Source organism: Acipenser ruthenus, chromosome 29 (assembly GCF_902713425.1).
Source record: "Acipenser ruthenus chromosome 29, fAciRut3.2 maternal haplotype, whole genome shotgun sequence".
NCBI lineage: Eukaryota > Metazoa > Chordata > Actinopteri > Acipenseriformes > Acipenseridae > Acipenser > Acipenser ruthenus.
Window position 1 is genome coordinate 18,247,780 of NC_081217.1, and position 22,759 is coordinate 18,270,538.

General features: G+C 40.3%; 2 protein-coding genes across 2 annotated transcripts; one reads left to right on the plus strand and one right to left on the minus strand.

Annotated features, from left to right (window-relative positions):
* Nucleotides 1-2,091: 2,091 nt before the first annotated feature.
* Nucleotides 2,092-9,991, minus strand: LOC117398246 (dual specificity tyrosine-phosphorylation-regulated kinase 2-like). The gene is made up of 3 exons (XM_059004370.1): nt 8,443-9,991; nt 6,698-6,813; nt 2,092-3,840 (listed from the first exon to the last, which is right to left on the minus strand). Exons 1-3 carry the CDS (start codon nt 8,483-8,485, stop codon nt 2,257-2,259), a joined length of 1,743 nt encoding a protein of 580 aa, XP_058860353.1. The 5' UTR covers nt 8,486-9,991; the 3' UTR covers nt 2,092-2,256.
* A 465-nt stretch (nt 9,992-10,456) lies between these two features.
* Nucleotides 10,457-22,620, plus strand: LOC117397145 (eukaryotic translation initiation factor 2D-like). Its single transcript, XM_059004369.1, has 15 exons — nt 10,457-10,696; nt 11,202-11,392; nt 12,985-13,068; nt 14,764-14,854; nt 14,986-15,093; nt 15,767-16,005; nt 16,499-16,616; nt 16,968-17,013; nt 17,115-17,221; nt 19,496-19,651; nt 19,971-20,060; nt 20,283-20,378; nt 20,624-20,744; nt 21,739-21,913; nt 22,434-22,620. The coding sequence occupies exons 1-15, from the start codon at nt 10,641-10,643 to the stop codon at nt 22,502-22,504; spliced, it is 1,749 nt and encodes a 582-aa protein (XP_058860352.1). The 5' UTR covers nt 10,457-10,640; the 3' UTR covers nt 22,505-22,620.
* Nucleotides 22,621-22,759: the final 139 nt, after the last annotated feature.

Below are 22,759 nucleotides of genomic sequence, written 5' to 3' on the forward strand. Positions count from 1 at the left end.
TGGAAATGTGTTTTTCACTGCTCGATGATCTGTAAACCATATGAAATGTGTTAGTCACTGCCTGACTATCTGTTAACCTGGAGTGGATGAGTGCCACTAAGTTTTTTATTGGCTCATGTTAGCTTAATGAAGGACATTTCTGAAAAGTTTTTATGTTATTCAAAGTGATAATAGGCAATATCCCCTTCATAGAAAATAATATTTTGCTGAAATTTGGCAAGTCAACCTGGCTTACTCTTCCATGAATAGAAATAACAGAAGAGTTGCTATGCATCAGTTACAAACACTAAACGAATATATTTTAAAAGGGTATACATGTGATCAAGATTGAGAGTTTTCAGAAAATACTGAATAGTTCCATTAAGTACACAAGTTTTTTTTTTTTTTTTTTTTAATAATCCAACACTAATCTTATTTGAACCAGAGTGAACCAAGGATCACAACTACTTGAAAAGAACAATAATGAAATACTGTGCAAAAGTATTAACAAAACTAATTGAAAAAACCTTCTGCTATCAGCCAGTGACAAAGGAAATAGAAAAGTATGGAAATCATTCACATTATTATTATTTAGGGTTATACTCAATACACCTCTAATTTCTCTTTAAAAAAATTACAATAGTTTCTTAATTAGGATTCTTTAATGGCAAAAAAGTGAAGTTGTTTCACTTGCAATGCAACGTTTAATAAAACAGAACCCGATTGACTCTTTCTTTGCATGTGTATTTATTCAAATAAAGCCTTACCGAACCACATTTTTTAAAAACTATTTTTAAAACAGATCGCATTCTTTATCGTTCAATCTAAGACTAAATCTGAACACCATACAGATTCCTACCTTGGACATCTGGCAAAGAAACGACCAACTAAACTCTGTCTCTAATCCTAAACCTTCTTCAAAGAGGATCAGGCTGGTGAAATGAACGAGCCAGCATTTCCAGCATGAGAATAAAGAACCAATGCTTTAAAATAAAAACAGACAACTAGCAGGTTTACCGTAGCCCTCACTAGGAGCAGCAACCCCCACAGTCACTATTGGAAATGTGTGACCCAGTGTCAGGAGATACTACAAGGACTGAAGACAACATCTACCCAACCCTTCCAGATTTATTCTGAGATGTGTTAGGCGTGCCAGCTTCTAGATCTTTCATCATAACAGCATTGCAATACCAGCACCGAAAGACTGTCTCCTTCACATCAGCTTTCCTGCACTTTTGTTTGTTAATCGCTACAAAATGCCACGAATAGTTTTGTGACATTTATTTTTGTAATGATTAGTACTGTGCCCAATATTAACCTGCCATGCAAGTTTTGTATCAATGTGATGGGGAAAGGTGTATTTAACTAATCACACTGTGTGGAAAGAAGCAGCTTTCCAAGACTAAAATAATTAGGCAAACAACACAGTGAATCATACAGTGAAACCTGAATCTGCAACATGGATAACACACAAAATCTAAGGTTCCTACTGCACAGCAGTTTCACCCATTCCAGGCTTTAACACAAGCTTGATTAGTCACAGTTTATAGGTAACAAGCTCATGTCTGTTATTATTAAACTCATTGTAAAACCAGGAATGGTTCAAAGTGCTACGCAATAGGAGTCATATTTCCATCCTTGTACATTGTAGTAGTATGCAGAACACCAGAAGTCTTCTTCGCAGCAAGTAGCATACTGGTTGAATTCTCTCAGAAGACAGACAGGGATATGAGGTTGTGGTCCTTGGTATCTAAAAATAAAACTTCACATTGTAACACAGCGGCATTTTATACATATTAAAACTGCAATTACTTAAAAAAAAGAGTTTAATCTCTCAGGATGCTTAATTTTGTGCTATTTTACACTGAAGTAGTAAGTTCCATTGCAGCCCTTAATGTATTGGATATTATTATAGCCCTTTTGTTATTGCTACAGTGACATGGATGTGTGTGTGTGTGTTTGTGTATCCTAGCAAAACCTTCTGAAGGTTAGTGTTGAAAAAAGAATGGGACTTGTAAACTACACTGACCAAAGTGCCGATTAAGAGGAAAAAAAAAAAAACAGCTGACCAGAGGTGGTATAGATGAAATTATATATATATATATATATATATATATATATATATATATATATATATTATATATATATTTTCATTGTTAATGTATTATGTAAAATGAATTGGCTCAAATTCATAAAAAGTGTAAAAAAAAACAAACACCACAATAAAAACTACCAATAGTTATGTACCAGTCCACACATAATTGGGATTGTAAAGTCCTAGGTTACGAGTTTAGGTAGCACAGTGCGTAAGGGTATGCTTCCATTCGAATCCCCCATCAGATTGGTCCTCAGTTTACTGCCTGCTCCGATTGTAGAAGGCATCTTGGAAATAATCCCTGGGAAGCAGGTGCTATGGTCTGTAATCCGTTTAGAGACAGACGTTTTGTCCGCAGCGATAGGTTTGGGTAAACGCTTGTAAAGCCAGGGGTGCCTCAGCGCTTGGTACGGGGTCATGCGTGTGGCAGGGTCCCAGTCCAAACACTTTTTTAAGAAATCGATGAAGGTGGGGTCATCGCAGCCCTTTAAGGCCGTTACCCAGTCCTTGCTGCCCGGCGCTCCGCGCATTTTACCTCTCCGCGACCGGCTACCGTTGAGCACCACAGTTCCGTTGGCCAGGGTGCTGGCAGTGCAGTAGCGCGGGTGCCCCTTGGAGTTGATAAAGTTCTTAGCCCTCTTGGACTGCTCCATCAGCTTCTGTGGGGGCATGGAGAGAACTTCCATCATGCAAGCCAACTGATCCCCTTCGTCCTCACCGGGGAACAGAGGATAGCCAGTCAACAGTTCGGCCAGAATGCAGCCAAAGCTCCACATGTCTATGGGCATCCCATATCGGGAGCCTAGGATGACCTCCGGCGCCCGGTAGAAGCGGGACTGGATGTACGTGTAGACGCGCTGGTGCTCGAAGCAGCTGGAGCCGAAATCGATGACCTTGATGCCGCTGCGGCCCTGCTGCTTGAGGAGGATGTTCTCAGGCTTCAGGTCGCAGTGGATGATCTTGTTCCGGTGGAGGGCCTCCAGGCACTGCAGGATGGAGTGGGCGAACTTGCGCACCAGCTGCAGGCTGAAGCCCTGGAACTTGTTCCTCTTGATCAGCTCGTAGAGGTTCATGCTGAGGAGCTCGAACGTCATACAGATGTGGTTGCGGAAGGTGAAGTTCTCGAACATGTGAATGGCGTTCATGCTGCCCGTCTTGTCCTGCTTCTTCAGGTGCTCCAAGATCCGGATCTCCTCGGCCGCCTGCCGGTGAAAGCGCTTCTCGTTCCTCACCATCTTCAGGGCCAGGTGCTGGTGGAGCTTGTGGTCGTAAACCTTCGCCACCTGCCCGAAGCTCCCCTTGCCGATGACTTTGAGGACCTCGTAGCGGTATGCCAAGTGATCGTGAGGCACGTGGATGTAGCCCCCCTGGTCGTCGTCGTAACCATTGTTGTTGGCGCCACCCACTACGGCTTGCCTCTTTTTGGCATTTGGTCCCACAAAGTAGATCTCAGGATAGGTGAGGATCTCCTGCTGCTCCAAGGCAGTGAGTTGCTGCTTGTGCTGCTTCAAGGCATGTTCGGGAGTCATTACTCCAGGCCTGGTAGTTTTACCCAAGCTATCCCCGGACTTGGCAGAGCCGCTGCTGTCCACACTTCGTTCTTTGGCCGTCACAGGTTGTGCTTTTGCAGTGCTGTGGATGCCATTGTGCTGCAGGGCACCGTTCAGCTTTCTATTGGAAGCGTCCTCGTGCAAGTGTCTCATTTTCACATGGTCTCGACCCCCAACTTGATGATCCTTTGGTGAGGTCTTGTGGACACTCCCGCCCTGCATATAGTTAAAAAATAAGAATCAGTCATTCATGCTTGCGGCAGAAAATATTACACATTAAATAGCATTGCAAAGTCACTCCCTTAGGACGTCACTTAAAAGCAATTATACTGGTTCAATCCTCTTCTTGTTTCCAATACTCTTTTATAAAACAAACACAAAGCATTATGCCGTTGATCATGTCTAAATTGTGTCAACCGCAGATGGTTTTCAGCTTAGCTTTGAGAATCACTGCTGTGCTACAAATTACAATTTGTTTAGGCTTGGTTTCAAAAGATATTGTGGTACGAAATTGTCGTTTGGCAAAGCCCAACCTAAATTTGGAATCCTAAACTTAATCCATGAATGTGATCAATGCATAAGATCTTACATAGAAGTTCCCTGTCTGCTGTTGGGGATACACTGTTTGTACAGAAAGGGCAACATGATCCAGGTACTATATAAAAAACAATGCATGCCTCGGGTGTCAGACAAAGGACTAATTCAGTCCTCAGGGTTCTGCTGACATTTGACTCACGACTGCAGTTTCACACTTGGGGTTTGCTGACGTGTGTAAACATTCCCAGGTAAACACCTTCCTTGTGTCTTATTTCCAAAAACTGCATGCAACACCCCGCAGCCAGACTGTCACAATGACAGATTACACGTACAGGGTGGTTCTTGCTCTGGGGAATACCATCACCTCACAGAACAAATACAGCTTGTTTCAAAATATCACTGCCAAATGGGTCAAGGGTTAATGTCAACTAAGATCTGCGACATGCAAAGAACACTTAAGATGTTATGCAAAAAAAAAGCCAACCAAGCCAGCGAACAAAACACATAATTAATTTTAGCACACTGTTGAGATCTCTTCACTCATTCTTAAGAGTTTGCTTTTACTGATACCCCACTACCCATTTATATAATTGACCAAGGTGCAGCATTATCTCAAACTAGATACCTAAAGACCACGTCATAGAATGGACTATTTTCCCATTTGCAGTCCGAGATAAGACAGTCACGCCTGTTTAAACTCCAATAAACATTATCTTCTGCCAATTTTACAGCCTATAACTTGACCTTAACTGCTCTCATATTCACTGCACTGTGGATCACTTTGAATGTTTAGTTCCTTCGCAGCAACCAATAGTTTCCCTGAGCAGGATCACCACCATCAGCAAAAAAACTTTGATCTGCTCGGTTTTAACAGACCTCTTTACAGCAGCTCTGGGATTCAGAAATAAATCCTTTGCAACATTATCTAAAAGTTTCCCCAGAACCACATTCGTATCCATTTTAACACATCAAGGTCCAAAAAAACAAACAAAGAAAACCCGCACAAAGTATGTGTCGAGCCCAACTCCCGTAGTAACTGAAATAGCAGCTGGGCAGCGCAGCGAACTGTAAATAGAATTGAATATGCAGAGTAATAGATGATGATAAGTACTGGAATACCTCTGAGATTAGCCAGATAAACCAGCTGTCTGCTTTCAGACATCAACAGCCTGTTGAGTGGTCAGAGCACCAAGTACAGCGGAAAGATTAAATATACATGAGGTACAGTATTAACATGGAAATGAAACATGTCTGTCATGCAAACAAAACTCGGGAAAGGGGTACGATCTACACAGGTAATATCTGATACAGTGACTACTGCTAAATCAATAACCCATCAGAAAGTCACATGACTAGGCAAGCACAGTTAATAGGATTGGAGGGGTCTGTAATCAATTTCATCACACTGCAAGCCTTTCGTGTTCTATGGTCTAGTGGAATTTGGAACACAGTACAGGATCATCTAGTATCATGGGTCGGCGGTCATTGGGCGGCTGTTTGTCATGAAGCAAACTTATTACATACAAGCACATTGTATAACATTCCATTAAACATCATGCACACGGGGCAGCCCTGTTTAACAACTAATTACATTTCAAAAAGCATGCACACGTTCAGAGATACTGCATTATTGTTCAGAAGTCATGTGTCGAATGACAAAAGGAAATTAGGCCATTTCAATTGGAAAGCTTCCTTTAGTGTGACGTGCACGTCCCGCTTGGTTAATAACTCCCCAGTACAAAGAGAACGCAGCATCAGCATGCCAAGACAAAATACAAAAAAAAAAAAACAAAGGTACAATGAAATCAGCAGCCGGAGGGACGGGAAACATTTCAGAAGTCTAGGATTTGCATAGACAAGGGGAAGAGACTGAAGAGAAACAGAGAAACTAGTCTCTCATACGGGTTCCCTTTTTCTGTTTTGTTGTGCTGTAGATGAAAATGCTGATTGCCTCAAGACAATGTCACTTTATAAAGACTGCACCAAGAGCCAGCAGTGAGGCTAACCAGGATAATGTGACACGGAGACCTGACCATACTAGTTTAGCAAGTACCCTGTTAAAGATATTGCTGTGGTGAATGTTAAACAAAGCAGAATCAGAATGGTGGTTGGGAAAGACAGCTTTTTACCCTGCGATGCCTGTATTTTTGTACAGTGAAAGGGTCTTACATTTATGTAACTATTTGACACTTGCTTATACCAAACGCAAAATTAATGATCTTGCCAGCGACGCATTGTTGTGTATGAAAATGTTGGCTTTTTTGAGGCTGGACTGTAGCCACAATATTCTACAGAGGCGGTCAGAAGTGACACAGCAATGGCTCAGTTACTCTGCGCGTGACCCAGAGGTGCCAGGTCACTTTAAAAACTTCCATGTGTGTCAGTCTAGCTCGCTGGGCTGTGACTGAATTCCAAAATGAAATACTAAAGACTTCTTCAATTATAAAACAATCCGTTTTCTTTAAAAAGACACATTTGCAGACTGGAACTGTGAATAAAGTGACAAAAAAACAGCTTGGTGCAGCAGGGTACTTACTGTGTGTTTGGGAAGGGGTGGCAGAGCAGCAGGGGTATGGCCATCGGAGTCAGTGCCGTGCTTACCAGCCTGGTCTGATCGCATGTATGAGTCGTACAAACCATCCCCATGTCTGGCTGTGAAGAGAGAGAGAGAGAGAGAGAGAGAGAATAAATGATCAATCTATAACTCTGTGACAAAGACTTTCTGAGCTTTTAGTAATGGCATGCAACAATACGAATAGAAATAAATGGAAAAAGCAATAAACAGTTCTACAAAAAGCCACATGGTGTCTATTTCTGATTGGGTGAAAAATAGTTAGCTGGCAGAAAAATCAACCAAAATAATCTAAAGGTTTCTTCATAATCTGCACCTTAGATCACTTAAAGCACCTTGAAACCAATTTCTAAATTACCTTATTAATATGTTTTCAAATATATATATATATATATATATTATATATATATATATATATATATATATATATATATATATATATATATATATATATATATATATATATATATATATATATATTGTGATTATATTGTACATCAGATTATTGTTAAACGGTGTGCTTTATTACCCATATAAAACCATGTGAGGTATCTTTTTGCTGTTATGATTCCGATTGTTACACTGTGAGGTATAGGACTGAGGACACAATGACAGGTCTGTGACACAGAGCACAGCCACATATGTTGTGCCATGGTCTTCATCTTTACAGGGATGTAGTGCTGCCCCACCAGTGTGTTAATTAAGGTCAGGGGAAAACAAATCTATCACATTAGTGATAAAAAAAAATGAAGCCCATACATTCGACCATGACCCAAAACAACCATTTGCCAAGTTAGTGTTAGACCACTATACTAATTCAAGAGAGTATCTGGTACGCAAACATAGTCTTGTCTGGCATTTTCGACATCATTACAAACCCCCCAACCCTTTTACACGGAGCCTAATCAAAAATAAATAAATTAAAAAAGCGACACCAGTCCATTGTCATATTAAACATATAGCAAAAAGCAAACCGAATGAATTTCTAGAATTACACCAGATATGTACTGTCTGTATGACGCTAGAATGGACATTTAGGAACACATTCAAAGACGATGAAATGACTAAATGTTCTAATCGTTTCTATTACCCAGAACCGGCTCCAGGAGACGACAGTGTGGTAGAAAGAAGCGCAGGTGCCACAGTAGATTGGTGCTAATTACCAGCTGGTTACATTAAAGTATAAAGTAACCAGCTGTTGGCAAGGACAGAACTAGCCTTGGGGAGTACATCTAATTTAAAAGATGGGACAGCTGGCTGCGACTTAACAAGACAGCACAGCAATGTACCATGTAACACTGATGCCATTACATATTGTACTGGGATGTAGTACTTGCGTTCCTGTATCTGTATCACCGTGCATTAACTGCACTTGCCACCCCTTTCCTGTCATGTAAACAGGCTACTGTAGATCAGTCTCGTTATACACACATTATTGTCTCTTCTGTTCTAGACAGACTCGTGCTATAAATCACCAAAGCGGCTTAAACGTGTCAGACAGGGGGGGTCTCTTGTATGGAGGATTTATGGTGTCAAGCGCAGATGTTTAACTAAACACGGACACCTAAAATGGTTGGGGGCCAGATAATTGAAATGAATTCAATTATACAGTAGAAAACAATTCTGACATCGAATTACTAAACAGCAATACAAAATACATGCAATGATGTACGGGGAATAACACTTTGAATTATTTAAACTTAAATTACCCGCTGTAATCGGCCCCTCTGGCTTTCTGCTTAGTATCATCATGGTTGCAAATAGAGACTGGCGCCACCATCCAAAGAAAGGTATGCCGAACCAAACAAAAATTGACTTTCCAAGTTTGAAGTCGATGAGAATCTATGGAGGTTAGCGAAGGATTTGAGCTAATTTATTTTTTGAAGATTGAACACTTATTCAGTGGAAGTAAAAAAAAAACAAAACAAACAAACAAAAATTGCTCTGCAGCACACAAATTATTATTTTTTTAAAAAAAATCCTGTTATTTAGCTTATATTGCGACTTTAGAAAATATCGTTCACTCGGTAAAAAAAAATAAAATCCATCATTTAAAGCATTATAAAAATGTTGGTAATTGAGAAAGCAGCTAGCAGATTTCACCATTTGACATGATTAAGTCGCACGCCCGCACTGAATAAATCTGATCAGTCCCGTCTCATTCGATTATGATCTGTCACTTCATGGGAAGACTATATATAAAAAAACAAAGTGACGTTAAGCAAGGTATTAAAAACAATTCCGCGTTGTCAAATCAGGGTATGCACATACCGAATCTGTTTCAATGGATAGGACTTTCTTCATAATATTAACACTGCTAGAGTACACAAGATCCCATTCCCCATGTAATCGATCCTAAATAGCAATGTGCACAGCCTACATTCCTCTTTGTCAGTAAAAACAACAACAGTTTTAACTGCATGACCGAACTCCAGTATTTTTCTTCAAATAACAAACGAGAGGCGTTCAACTGAAAAACGCTTTTTCTTTCTCTAGGTCTGCTTCCTCTTAGCTGTCACCGACTAAGCATTTTTTAATTTGTTTTAATTTTTTTTTTTTTTTTCAGTTGCTTGAAAAGTTTGTTTGATTTTTTTTTGGTGTAACAAAATAAATAAATAAAATTAAACCACGCTCGAAAAACGTGAACACTCCCAAAATGAAAAGAAAACAAACACAACTAAGAGTTTTTTTTCTTCTTCTCTGTTCCAAAATGAAAACCGTGTTGTTTTGCAGTTTGTAATCGGTTCCACACGTTAGCTCCCGAGTGATGGAAACCGCTCTCAAGTGAATGTTTTGTGGATTTTTTTTCCTGCTCCCTCGACTCGTCCCAACCCCAGTTCTCCTTCCTTCCGGAGACAAAAAAGGCTTAACCGAGACCAGCTCATACAGCGATGTTGCCTCACGACATGTTTTTTAAAAATAATGCACACATGTGTATTATCCTTTCTCGTTGGAGTCCGTTTTAAGCAAATGTGCTTTAATCCTTCTCCGCTGCCGTCTCATAAATACAGTTGATCTAACCCGCTTCGGTTGCTGGTTGCTATGAGTCTCAGCTAGTCAGCACAGCGTCACTTCCCAACCACACGAGCCAAGGACATGAGCCCCGAGGCTGTGAAACTGACGCCATTCTGGCTCAACATAGAGTTCGTGCCCCATTCGAAACTACAGAGAAAGAAGAGCCACTATGGCGACCACAAGAGTAACAAAAGGTAGAAGGGTGTGGAGCAGCAAGAAATCCCCAACAGGTTCCAAAACAAAAAAAACATGCTCCTCCACCGTTTTCTTAACGCTTCGACAGGACACCTACAGCGGTGGAGGGTGTATTACGTTAATTATTTTAACAGCAAAATACGCGAAAATAACATCATGAAAAAACATAATTGCTAAAGGATGCCCCCCCCCCCACTGGTAACAACTAAAACATTTCACAATATATCTTTTTTGAAAAATAACACGTTTACTGGACTATTTGCTTTTCTTTCTATACAGCTGAAGGGCTTTTGTCCGAAACGTCTTGAAATATTTATTTTTCAAATCATTTTAAAACCTTTTGTAAAACTATTTTATTTGTGCAACCTTTCAAACCTATATTTTATTTTAGGTTTTCTTTTGTCTTTCAAGAAAAAAATACGATATATGAAATTATAAAACATCATTACGTATGAATATTCAGGCTGTTACACGGACGACTATATCACTCGCAGCCTTGTTCTATACTCGGACATCTTTTAGTGTTACAAAAGATGGTCGCTTCCACTGCTCATATGTGAAATACTGCAGTCGCAATTAACCGGTTGCGGCAATATTTATTTATATACAGTATTATGTGTTAATGGTCAAAGAAATCGGCTTCAAAGGATCTTAATTAATTTACGAAGAGGATATTCTTTTATTTTTGTTTTTAAATATGTTTGCAAAACCGTTTCGAGTAAAATGCAACATTGCCATCAAAGGTTCTGACAGGTGACGTTCCAGCTGTGTTAATATATGAAGTTTAAAAATGGCATTGTGTCAGTTTAGCTCTCTTCGTATGCATGTTACTTAAAATAAGTAGTGTTGGTGGTGGAGATGGAAATAACAAGCTTTATATAGCTTGCAACTTCTCTTCAACCCAGATTTAGTTACCTGATAGTTGACGTGTTTTTAGTTAGGTTAGGAACAGGGTCAGACTAGATAATGCTTACACTATGTTGTCAGCCGGGCTATTATTAGAATGCATCTGCTTCAAAGCTATAACAAAGCTGTCTTTAACGTAATGTTGCTGGTCTCTTATTTATTGAGTGATCAACAAATTAACGAGGATTCATTCTTGAAACATTGAGTTTGGGATTTCAAAAACGAATGAATTGTAAATGGTTTGGATTTATTTTAAGAAAGATTAGACAAGACTGCCCTCCACAGAATGTGCCAAACTCCGGGGTAACTAATGAGTTATGTTTAAATCCAGCTTTATTTCAATATCTTTTAGGAGGAAACTAAAGGCAGACATCTCCACTGCCTTCCCTATACTGTCTGCTGAGCAAATCTCGGAGCTGATTCCTAACAAGGAGGAGCTTAATGTGGTGAAAATCTACACACACAAAGGGGACTCTGTTACACTGTATGTCCTGCACAAAAATCCAATATTCTTTGAAGTGGAAAGAAAGCTTTACCCAACAGGTACTGTACCATACATGTATGCATACATACTCAGTTTGTATCTTGTGTGGTCAAGATTCGCACAACACTGTGACGTCTGTAGCAAGATCAGATGCCTTGGACAGATCAAAAACCACCACACTGGCACCTTCCTGCTCTCCACAGTGGCAGCAGCAGTGGTGTGTAGTTTAAAAAGCACAGTTTGAATTGTGAGTGTGTGTGTGTATATATATATAAGTAGACTTAACTCGGGTGTGGTGGGGGCGATGTAAGAACATACCAATTCCCATTGCATAGCAGTTTAAGCCATTCCAGGTTTTTAGTGAGCTTAATAAGAAGTACTCTAAAAACCTGAATGCCTCAAACTGTTTCCCAGGAAAAAGGGTTTTAAGAAACTACAGATTCGTACAATCACAGCAAAATTTGATCTGCTTTTATTTGGATTAATTATTGATTTTTGTGATATAAATATTGCTGCTCATTCACCCCATATGTGGCAGGAATTCATATTTTCCTCAAAATGCTTTTTCACAGCTGTCAGATGTCAGATGGTATTGTCATCTGGCTAGTCTAGTCATTCCTTCCACTTTGCTGAACAGTGATTGGAACTTCAGTTTCTCGAACACATGAAGAATATACTAGACTCTTCCTCACCAAACGGCATAGCAGATCCTCTTTGTTTTAGCTATCCTGCACGGTTTGTGATCTTGTGTTGTAAAACCCAGAGATTTCCTGCCTTTACTTCTATTAATATGCAACATTTTGCAGGCTCCAATATTCTCCAATATTCCTTTCTTCACTCAGAGAACAGAGTGCTTTCCATGAAATGATTAAAGCTGTTTCTGATCACAGTGAGATTAAATCATAAATAACGGGCTACATTTGATGTCCATACAAATGTTTTTTTATTAACAAGCTTTTGCATAATGCTTTGGAGTTTGCATTATGTCCTTCTTGTTTTTTTTTTCTTAATAACTGTTTGTATGTCTGACACCCAGATGTCTGCTGAAAGGAAATGAGATGCTTTTTTCGTTTGTTTTTTATCTCAGTGGTTTCATTCAGTTGAAATAGCTTATTTATGTAATAATTGGATCATAAATAATCATCAGCTGTAAACTGTCTATCCACTATCAAGATGAATCATACTATTAAGTCAGACGTCACAGGCATAATTGATAGTCATTTTGGTTGTTTATTTATTTTAGGTATAACATATAACATATTATTAAGCAAACTGAACACATTCTGATCATTTTGAAGTGTGGTCAACAGTGTGGGGTGCCCTGATTTAACTCAGAGTATCATATTCGGATGTATGGGATTCCATCAAGAGTATATCTGCCTTACTCAAATTATGCAGATATGAAGTGCTCTAGTGGTAAGACCAATTTAAGTTTGGAAGAATACAACTTGCATATATTTTTAAATTTCATCAAAGAGCAGTTGACTGCCCCTGCCTATCCTCCAATCAGAATTTGTAAGACGACATCTGTGGTTGCATGTAGGAGACACACTGTGACATATTCCTTAGTTCCAACTTACCTTTTAGTTGATAAAAAGGTCCTGAATGCGCGTGTGAGCAGCATGTGTAAATCTGTTCCTTTGTTTGACAGTGTATACCCTGTGGCTCTTCCCGGACCTCTTGCCAGTTTTCACAACATGGCCTGCCGTGTTACAGAAGCTTGCTGGGGGGGCAGGTAAATAAAGTTCCACACTTTATAATGAGCTTTGTTAAAAGAACCATGCTTTTGATTTATGCATTATAAATGCTGGATCAAACAGCAGTGCAATGTGTTTTATGTCCATCGCTGTACTGTGGTTCATATAGTGACTAAGAAAAAAAGTTTACAGGTTGATGAGTGGAGAGAATATCAGCTGCAGAAAAAGCCTGTACCGGAACCTAATTAAATGGAAATGGTATTATTATTATTATTATTATTATTATTATTATTATTATTGTTATTTATTTCTTAGCAGACACCCTTATCCAGACGACTTACAATTGTTACAAAATATCGGAGTACAAAGTATCACATTACAAATTATCACATTATAAAATATCACATTACAGAGTATCCCGTTACAGAATATCATATTACAGATAAGAGTAGTTATAAAGTACAGTAAAATCAGTAGCAAATAAGATCAAATTCAAATAAGAGCAAAATAAAGACTACAGTAAATAATTACATGCAAGAGTGGGTTCGACTGAGAGCAGTTAACTTATAGTGAAAATATTTGCTTATACGAGTAAAGTCAAATAAGCAATTACAAAAACTGTGAATACGGTATGTATGCCTTGACACATTTTTAGTGGGCACCAGGTGGTGCTGTTTAACAGCATTAACTTATAGCAGGTGGCACAGTTCCAATGGGAAAGCTGGCAGAGCATAATCATATCCATTCAGTTCTTGGTAATGTCATTATCAGAAGCAGAGTGTTTTTTTAATGCGTGAAGATGTGGTGTAACAGGGTTTGGTTCACTAGTTTGTGTATTGAATGTTCAGAGGGAAATTTGATGCCCTATTGTTGTAACCCATACTGGGAAAGACTAGTTCCAGTTTCTAATCTTAGCCTGCTTTCTCAAAAAAAAAAAAACAGGAGGCTTTTCTCATTTTACTTTATAAATAAGTAATTGAAACCAGTGGTGATTTGACCCTTAGCCGCTGCAAGCCTGTGTATGTCTTCGGAGCCAGCTCCCCACACCCTGCCATGTTCCAGCATGTTCACAGCAAATGTTGTCTGTGTTTGTCACCGGCTGTTTGATAGACGCCTCAGCCTGTCCCGCAGTTGACCTGCTGTTTCCCAGGTGGACGAGGAGGCTGCCCAGTTCCAGTAAAGCTGACCTATAAACAGGGTTTATTTGACGCAGTAAATATCTTAGGCAGTGTCTGGCCAGCTTGGGATCCTGCAGGATCTCACTGGCATCATGTTGACGTGCTGGGAAGCATGCTGAGAGGGAAGCAAGTTCCCAGCCTTAATGAAATGAAACCAGCTTCAGCTCTATAGACATGCCCTTTACAGCAGTGACACAGACTCAAACACTTGCTTTCCAATTGCATTTCAGTGGAAAATATCCTACAAAAAATACATTTAAATAAATAACTCCAGCCTCATCTTATATGTACTGCTGTCATTTTGTCGGACATTTTCTTATATAAAAGACAAACACATTATTGTAAATGTGTTTTTTTTTATTATGTTTTTAAAAGCTACTAGTGGACTACATTTATAGATTGCTCCTTCAAGATATTTCAGGTTCTCTGGAATTTGTTTGCTCTGAGCTGTTTAATGGCTTGCTCACTGAAGGGAACTTTATTTACTGTATTTGATAGGAGACGTGGTCTCGTTTGCTGTTTCTAAACTTTTCTCTTTTTTTTTTTTTGTGTCAGATCTCATGTTACCTGGCGTTGTAGTGCCCCCCTCTGGCCTCCCTGGGGTGAAACAGGGTGATCTTTGTGCCATCACTGTAGTCAGAAACAGGTAAATAACCCTTTTTATCATCATTATCATCACCATCATCCTGGGGACCACTGCATGCATTTTCCCCCTTTGCCACGTGCTCAGCAATGCAAGACTTGAATTTACACTGTGCTGAAATTGTGTTGTTGCAGAGCACCAGTGGGCATTGGCACAGCCACCATGTCCACTGCAGAGATGCTGGGGGCAGGGATGAAGGGCAAAGGGCTCTCGGTTTTCCACACCTACATGGACCAGCTATGGTAAGCTGTGCTGCAGTTCACCGTTCATCTCTCTCTGCATCAGCATCTTGCTAGTGTTCTGTTTCTCTTCATGCCAGCTGTATTTACACTGAGGTACAGAATTATGAGCCCACTCATTTTAGCCAGTTGATGAAAGGACACTCACCAGCTCAGGAGAGAATGTAGCAAAGGCAGGAACAGGAAAACATCAGCCAAAACAGGGACCACATCCAGAGGAGCAGTCTAGTCTGATTAATGCTTGATGTGTAGATTGTCTCATCTCTGGAACTATCTGTTGACCTGAACCTAGGTGAAACCACTAATGGTGAATGTGTTGAGAGCCCTTAACTTTGACTGCCTAACTAATCTTGGAGGTTTTTCTCAATGCCTCTCGGGTGTTTTTAGTAAACGATGACCTTTCACTGTACGAATTGGGTTTTGGAGGTGATCTGATCAAAGGTTTGGCTTTTTCTTTGGCAGGTGGGGTTCACCATTTTGTACCCTACTGTGTATTTCTGGGATGAAAATAAGACTCCTGTTACATAGCAGTGTGACCCATTCCAGGATTTACCACACGCTTGATTAGACACAGTGTATAGGTAACAAGCTCAGGTGTGTCTGATGAAACTCATAGTAAAACCAGGAATGGATCATACTGTTGTGTTGTTATTTCCATCCCGGATTTATTTTACAGGGCATTCGGAGACAAGTCCAGCCCTCCCACCATCGCCCCGTCAGACCCAGAGCCTGCAGACAGTGAAGAGCACTCAGAGGGGAGCGAGGGGGCGGAGGAGGAGGAGGAGCCCAGTCCCTCTACAAACACTGCAGCCGGGACCCTGCAGGACCTGCAGACAACACCACACTGTCCAGAGCCCGAGGAGAAAGCAGGAGAGGGCAGTGAGGAGGCAGAGGAGGACGGAAGGACTCCACAAGGTGAACACAGCCTGCGTGATACCTGACTGCTACAAACTCTGCACAATTGCATTGTTATTGCATGTGCAGTTAAGTTTTTAACAGTAATTTAATAAAACAGGCAGTTGTAAGGTGTATTTGTTCATGTGTGTGTTTCTTAGTGTAGATTAATGATGGGTTTATGTGTGTGGCAATGGGGAGGGGTGCAGTTCTAATTTCTGTCCCCTCAGTGAAGAGATTTTCCTTTTGCTAACTCACAGTTGCAGAGGGGGCAGAAATTACAGTTGCACAGCCCTTAGCAGCCATTTCAGAAGCCAGAAATGAACTTTTTACAAATTGTTGAAAAAGGGCATTTATGCTGGAATAGTAATTTTTTTTTTTTTTTAAATCATTGTAAACAATGATCTAAAGCAAACCGACAACTGAGAACAAACATAATAGGATAATAATCAGGTAAGAAGAGTTGTGAAAGTGTAGATGATTAATTCAAACCTTCGTTCCTCTTTCTCTACAGAGCAGATGGATGAGCTGCTGCTTCAGTGTTTCCTCCACGCTCTGAAAATCAAGGTGAAGAAGTCAGACCTCCCCCTGCTGACCAGTACCTTCCTTCGCAACCACATGTTCGCTTGCTGGTAAAACTCCATGTACCCCTCCTTGGGCTTTGTGTGTATTACACAGGGGGAGCTTCACAGTGACACCTGGTGGTCACTGATTGCAGTTACCGTCTGTAATTCTCCATACAAACCCTTTTGTTCACACTATGATTAGTCTGAAACAAAATCTGCTTTTTTTGCACTACTAACATGCTATTGAACTACAAAGCAAGAATTATTCAGATGTTACTCTTATGAAATCCTATAGAATTATTCCAGAATTTTATATGAATTAGCGTCCAAAAGTATTCCGAATATATCAATAGGATTATTAAGAAAGAACTTCATTTCCATGTCATTTTAACAGTCGTCAGACATCCTCTTTTACAGCCCAAGTGGAAAGCAGCTCGACATCAAGAAGTCCAGCTACAAAAAGGTATGTTGGCAGTTTTTCGAACGGGCCGAGTTAACGTCAGTCACCCTGCCTGTGAGTTAATTTCAGTAACCCCGAGTTTGCATTGTCTCCCCATCCCACAGCTGTCCAAGTTTCTTCAGTGTATGCAGCAGCAGAGGAAGCTGATCCAGGTGAAGGAGCTGAGCAAGGGGGTGGAGAGCATCGTAGAGGTGGACTGGAAACACAGAGAGTGAGTCTGTATATACCAGATATATATATACAGACGTGCTCAAATTTGTTGGTACCCCTCCACAAAAAACGAAGAATGCACAATTTTCTCTGAAATAACTTGAAACTGACAAAAGTAATTGGCATCCACCATTGTTTATTCCATATTTAATAGAAATCAGACTTTGCTTTTGATTTTTTATTCAACATAATATTGTAAATAAGAAAACAAATGAAAATGGCATGGACAAAAATAATGGGACCGCTAACCTAATATTTTGTTGCACAACCTTTAGAGGCAATCACTGCAATCAAACATTTTCTGTAGCTCTCAATGAGACTTCTGCATCTGCTAACAGGTAGTTTGACCCACTCTTCCTGAGCAAACTGCTCCAGCTGTCTCAGGTTTGATGGGTGCCTTCCCCAGACTGCAAGTTTCAGCTCTTTCCATAGATGTTCGATAGGATTCTGATCAGGACTCATAGAAGGCCGCTTCAGAATAGTCCAATGTTTTGTTCTTATCCATTCTTGGGTGCTTTTAGCTGTGTGTTTTGGGTCATTATTCTGTTGGAGGACCCTGAGACTGAGACAGAGCTTTCTGACACTGGGCAGTACGTTTCGCTCCAGAATGCCTTGATAGTCTTGAGATTTCATTGTGCCCTGCACAGATTCAAGGCACCCTGTGCCAGGCGCAGCAAAGCAGCCCCAAAACATAACCGAGCCTCCTCCATGTTTCACTGTAGGTATGGTGTTCTTTTCTTTGAAAGGTTCATTTTTTCGTCTGTGAACATAGAGCTGATGTGACTTGCCAAAAAGCTCCAGTTTTGACTCATCTGTCCAAAGGACATTCTCCCAGAAGGATTGTGGCTTGTCAATATGCATTTTAGCAAATTCCAGTCTGGCTTTTTTTATGTTTTTCTGTCAAAAGTGGAGTCCTCCTGGGTCTTCTTCCATGGAGCCCACTTTCGCTCAAAAAGCAACGGATGGTGCGATCAGAAACTGACGTACCTTCACCTTGGAGTTCAGCTTGTATCTCTTTGGCAGTTATCCTTGGTTCTTTTTCTACCATTCGCACTATCCTTCTGTTCACTCTGGGGTCGATTTTCCTCTTGCGGCAGCGCCCAGGGAGGTTGGCTACAGTTCCATGGACCTTAAACTTCTTAATATTTGCAACTGTCACAGGAACATCAAGCTGCTTGGAGATGGTCTTGTAGCCTTTACCTTTACCATGCTTGTCTATTATTTTCTTCCTGATCTCCTCAGATAACTCTTTCCTTTGCTTTCTCTGGTCCATGTTCAGTGTGGTGCACATAATGATACCAAACAGCACAGTGACTACTTTTCTCCATTTAAATGGGCTGAATGACTGATTACAAGATTGGAGACATGTGTGATACTAATTAAAGAAACTAATTAGTTTGAAATATCACTATAATCCAGTTATTTATTATCTTTTCTAAGGGGTACCAACAAATGTGTCCAGGCCATTTTAGAATATCTTTGTAGAATAAGCAATAATTAATCTCTCTTCAAGTATACATGATAAAATAGCTTTTAATTTCATCACTTTTCAGGAGGAATGAAGCATTATTTCAATGAGCTGTAAGGGTACCAACAAATTTGAGCACGTCTGTATATATATATATAACTGATCCTCAACCCATTCCACTCAATGCTGTGGATGGGTATGTTCAGGGTTCCTGTTTTTCAATTCCATTTCCTTTTTAAAATCAATTCCCAATTCCAATTCCAACACATCATTGGTCAACATTGCAATTAAGCTGTTAAAATGAGCTTCTCACAGTGGCAACAAATTACTTTAATTGAACTCGATTGGCTTCAAATGAAAGCAGTTGAACAGTCACAACAAACTCTGTCTCTAAAATATCAATTCAAATTCCAATTCCTTCAAAAGAATCAGAATTGGAATTGGAAATGGGTTTTAAAAAGCACGAACTGACCCCACCCTTGGGTGTATTATAGGCTTGAAAGTAGCCGTTGCCACCAGGGTACAAATGCAGCATTACTGGGAGGACTCGCTGCACAGCGATGTCCAAGTAAACTACAGCATTCGTTCAGCCTTCCTGGGTATGCCAGGAGAACATGCCCCATGCCAAATCCAATCGGGTCGACCGGTCCTACCTACATATCAATGATGAATCTGTCTTGAAGTTCTGGATTTGAATAAAGGAATGAGGTCATTGGATTCGTGTGGGTCGAGTTTTAAACTCTCGACACCGAAAGCCCTGGGAGGGTCCCGTAGTTAACTTGGGAAATGTTTTCTTGTCTTGCGAAGGATCCGCTCGTTCAGCGTCTCTGAAGGGTCCGTGCTGGAGGAGGCTCCTGAGGAGAGCTGTAGGGATGCAGAGAAGCCATACCACCCCCCTGAAATCAGCACTCTCTACAGCGTCTCCACCAGACTGCTGCCCCTCTTCCAAGATGCACAGCTGAAGTATGTGTTCAACTTCTAATGATCAATGCTCCACAATACATGCTGCAGGGATGGAAAGACACCCATTGCATGGGGAATGCTGGTATGGGGTCAAACTGCTATGCAATGGTAGTTTGATTTCCATTCTGTGGCTTTTCTATGCTGTTATCCTGTTGGAAGACTCAACCCTAGTAAATGAATATTAGGAGTGCATAGACCCTGCTAGCTTACTTTAAGTTGGTAATTATCCCCTAGTTTTGTTGCTGTTTCTTCTGTACTTTTCATTTGCTTGTAAAGTGTGATATGCATTATTAAATAAGTGCTTTGCCTTTTGATACAGAAAAGGGGCCGTTCTCACTGCAGCCGAAGTAAGAACCATCATCACAAATTACGTGAAAAGCAACGAGCTTGTTGATGAAATAAACAAAAAGTAAGTTACGTCCATGATTTTTTTAAAATTGAACATTAGCTGGGTTCAGGGTCATGAAAGCTTGGAGAAGTAATTTAGCAATCATACAGAAATGTGACTCCAGCAATGAGCTGCAGTGAACCACAGTGAAGGCATTTCACTAAGTGTGATTGTCTTGAAGTGCTGTGTCTGTATGTAAGGTGGTAAAATGAAGACGGATCTCACTTTTTCCATTCTTCACAGCTATGTGACAATAAACCCCATCCTCTGTGATTCTCTTCTGGACAAACAAGAATATCAGGAAATTGAAAAACTCAAATGGGATGATCTTTTCAACAGGTAAAACATCTCGACTTTTTATAGGAATTGAAGCTGTAATTTGAAAAGCCCCCCCCCCCCCTTTTTTTACACAAATATAAACTATCTGAAAGTTATAAATACAAAAAAAAGATCATTTGTTTTTGTGCACATTATTTTGTTGTTGCATGTAGCATTTTTTAAAATGTCAAATAAGCCTCAATGCATTGCTGTCAAGAGGACTCTGCCCTGTTTGAAAGGTTGAATGTCCTTTGTGTGTGCTGCAGGTGTCTGGATAGAATGCAGCATTGCCATCAGCTTCTCTTCCCAGGCCAGGAGCCCATTATCAGGAAGGGGCACATTGAACCCATAGACATCACCATCGTATCCAGAGGCTCCAACAAAAAGGTACTGCAGGGCATCCCATAAGTCAGACGTCACTGTTAATATTAGTTGTCTCTATGTCTCCAAGCAAAGAGGAATGAATTCAGATTAGTTTGATGTGCGGTGCAGATAGTCCACAGGCTGTGAACGTCCTAATCGGCAAAATACATGATATTGCCTGTGATGCCTGACTAATGGGGCACCCTGTATTCTAAACACTTTGCCTCCTACCCAGGCACATTACTCCCTTCACTCTTAAAGACCTAGAGCAGGGCTTCCCAACCCTGGGCCTGGGGACCCCAAGGTCTAATTAAGCAAATTATTAGTTCAATTAAGGGTTTAGTTAAGTAATTGAGAGGTCAGTGGGAATGAAAAACAGAAGACACGGGTACCAAGGACCAGGGTTGGGAAGCCCTGACCTGGAGGTTGTACACTATACCCCACTGAATAGCAGTTTGAGTCGGTCCAGGGTTTAATGTGATCTTGTGAACTAGTCCCCCTACAGCTTTACATCTCTGCCTGTTTAACCAGACTGGCTTACTCTATTCTGAGTCACATCCCTATTAAATATAAAAGTAATAGGCTTATTTGTGTTTAATGCGGGGCGTATAGTAGGTTTATAGGGTGTTTGGTGATGCCCCATGCAGTTCATAGGTTTTATGAATTCATAAAGGTTTGGCGTCGACCTTGCCTTAATAAATTGAAAAGGATCTTGCACGCCACTGCTATAAAAATGGGAACAGGGCCACGCCTTGTGAGCCAAATTTAGAATCTTTTTTTTTTTTTTTTTGCAAAGTGTAATATTAAATATTACGTACTATTGTTATTATATGTTATGTTTAGTTATACTTAAATGTAAAATCTGAAAAAAAACTTTTACTTCTGTGTTCTGTATGATTGTTTGGAGCGTAAAACAACCATTTACTGTACAAAAAGGGTGAAACATTTTGCCTATTAAAAGTAGTATAACAGCCACAGTGTGGGTTTGGGGTCGATAATCACAGTTCTAATGTTTCAGGTGACTTTAATTAAAAACCTGGAGCTGTACGGCTTGGAGCCTCACTCCATAGCCAGCATCCTACAGCAGAGAGTGCAAGCCAGCTCTGCTGTCAATCCACTGCCCGGGTCAAAGGACAAGGTCCTGGTGCAGATCCAAGGGAACCAGGTCGTTCATGTGGGCAGGCTGCTTGTAGGTGAGTGCGGGTCTTTACCTTCCTTGGGAGGTGGGTGTAAGTTCAACAACTGCCTTGATTTTGAAGCAGTTTTCACCAGCATACACCTAGCCTCCTGGAGATGTTTCAAGTTGCATTTGGCTGTAATCCAGTAAATATGTTAAACCTTTCACATACTGTGTGCTTATTACGCGATGATGAGGAGCCTCTGTGTGTGCGCAAGCATTGGGGGTTTACTGGTGAGGAGCCTCTGTGTGTGCGCTGGGGGTTTCCTGGCTCAGTCCTGTATTGCACATTGTTTAAATATTTTCAGTGTTTATCTATGCTGCTTTCCCATTTTGTACATCCTACTTGCGTTTTACTTACTAACACATAGACCACTGTTTTTCCGATTGCAATATAACTTGGTTTATATAAAGGTATTACTTGTTTATGATGTTTTATTAACCACAAGTTATTGAGAGATTCAGAATGTGGGGATGTAAGGAGGTATCAGTTTGTATGTTTTATTTACTGAACTGAATCGTTTTGTCTTTTGCAGACGAGTACAAAATTCCTCAAAAACACATCCTGGGACTCGATAAAGCACCGAAGCCTGGGAAAAAGAAGTGAGGGCATCGTGCTCCATCCTCACAGGCCACACAGCACTGAGACCTTGTAAATAAAACGGTTAGGAAATGACTGTGTGCTGAAACTCCCAAACTAAAATAAAATCCATATTCTTCTCAGTCTCTTCTTGAAACGCCCACCCACCATAAATGTCTTTTACAAAAGAAAAGAGAATGAAAATATGGGACTTTCTTTTATTATTCTTTTCCTTGGTTTGTACAGCTTTACATTTGTTTTTACATAGTTTTTTTTTTACAG

Coding starts and splice junctions, on each gene's coding strand:
- LOC117398246 (XM_059004370.1), bottom strand. CDS start 8,485: ATGATGATACTAAGCAGAAAGCCAGAGGGGCCGATTACAGCGG. Junction 6,814..8,442: donor AGAGGGGCCGATTACAGCGG/GTAATTTAAGTT, acceptor CTCTCTTCACAG/CCAGACATGGGGATGGTTTG. Junction 3,841..6,697: donor CACCCCTTCCCAAACACACA/GTAAGTACCCTG, acceptor AACTATATGCAG/GGCGGGAGTGTCCACAAGAC.
- LOC117397145 (XM_059004369.1), top strand. CDS start 10,641: ATGTTTGCAAAACCGTTTCGAGTAAAATGCAACATTGCCATCAAAGGT. Junction 16,617..16,967: donor AACCACATGTTCGCTTGCTG/GTAAAACTCCAT, acceptor CCTCTTTTACAG/CCCAAGTGGAAAGCAGCTCG. Junction 20,745..21,738: donor CCAGAGGCTCCAACAAAAAG/GTACTGCAGGGC, acceptor CTAATGTTTCAG/GTGACTTTAATTAAAAACCT.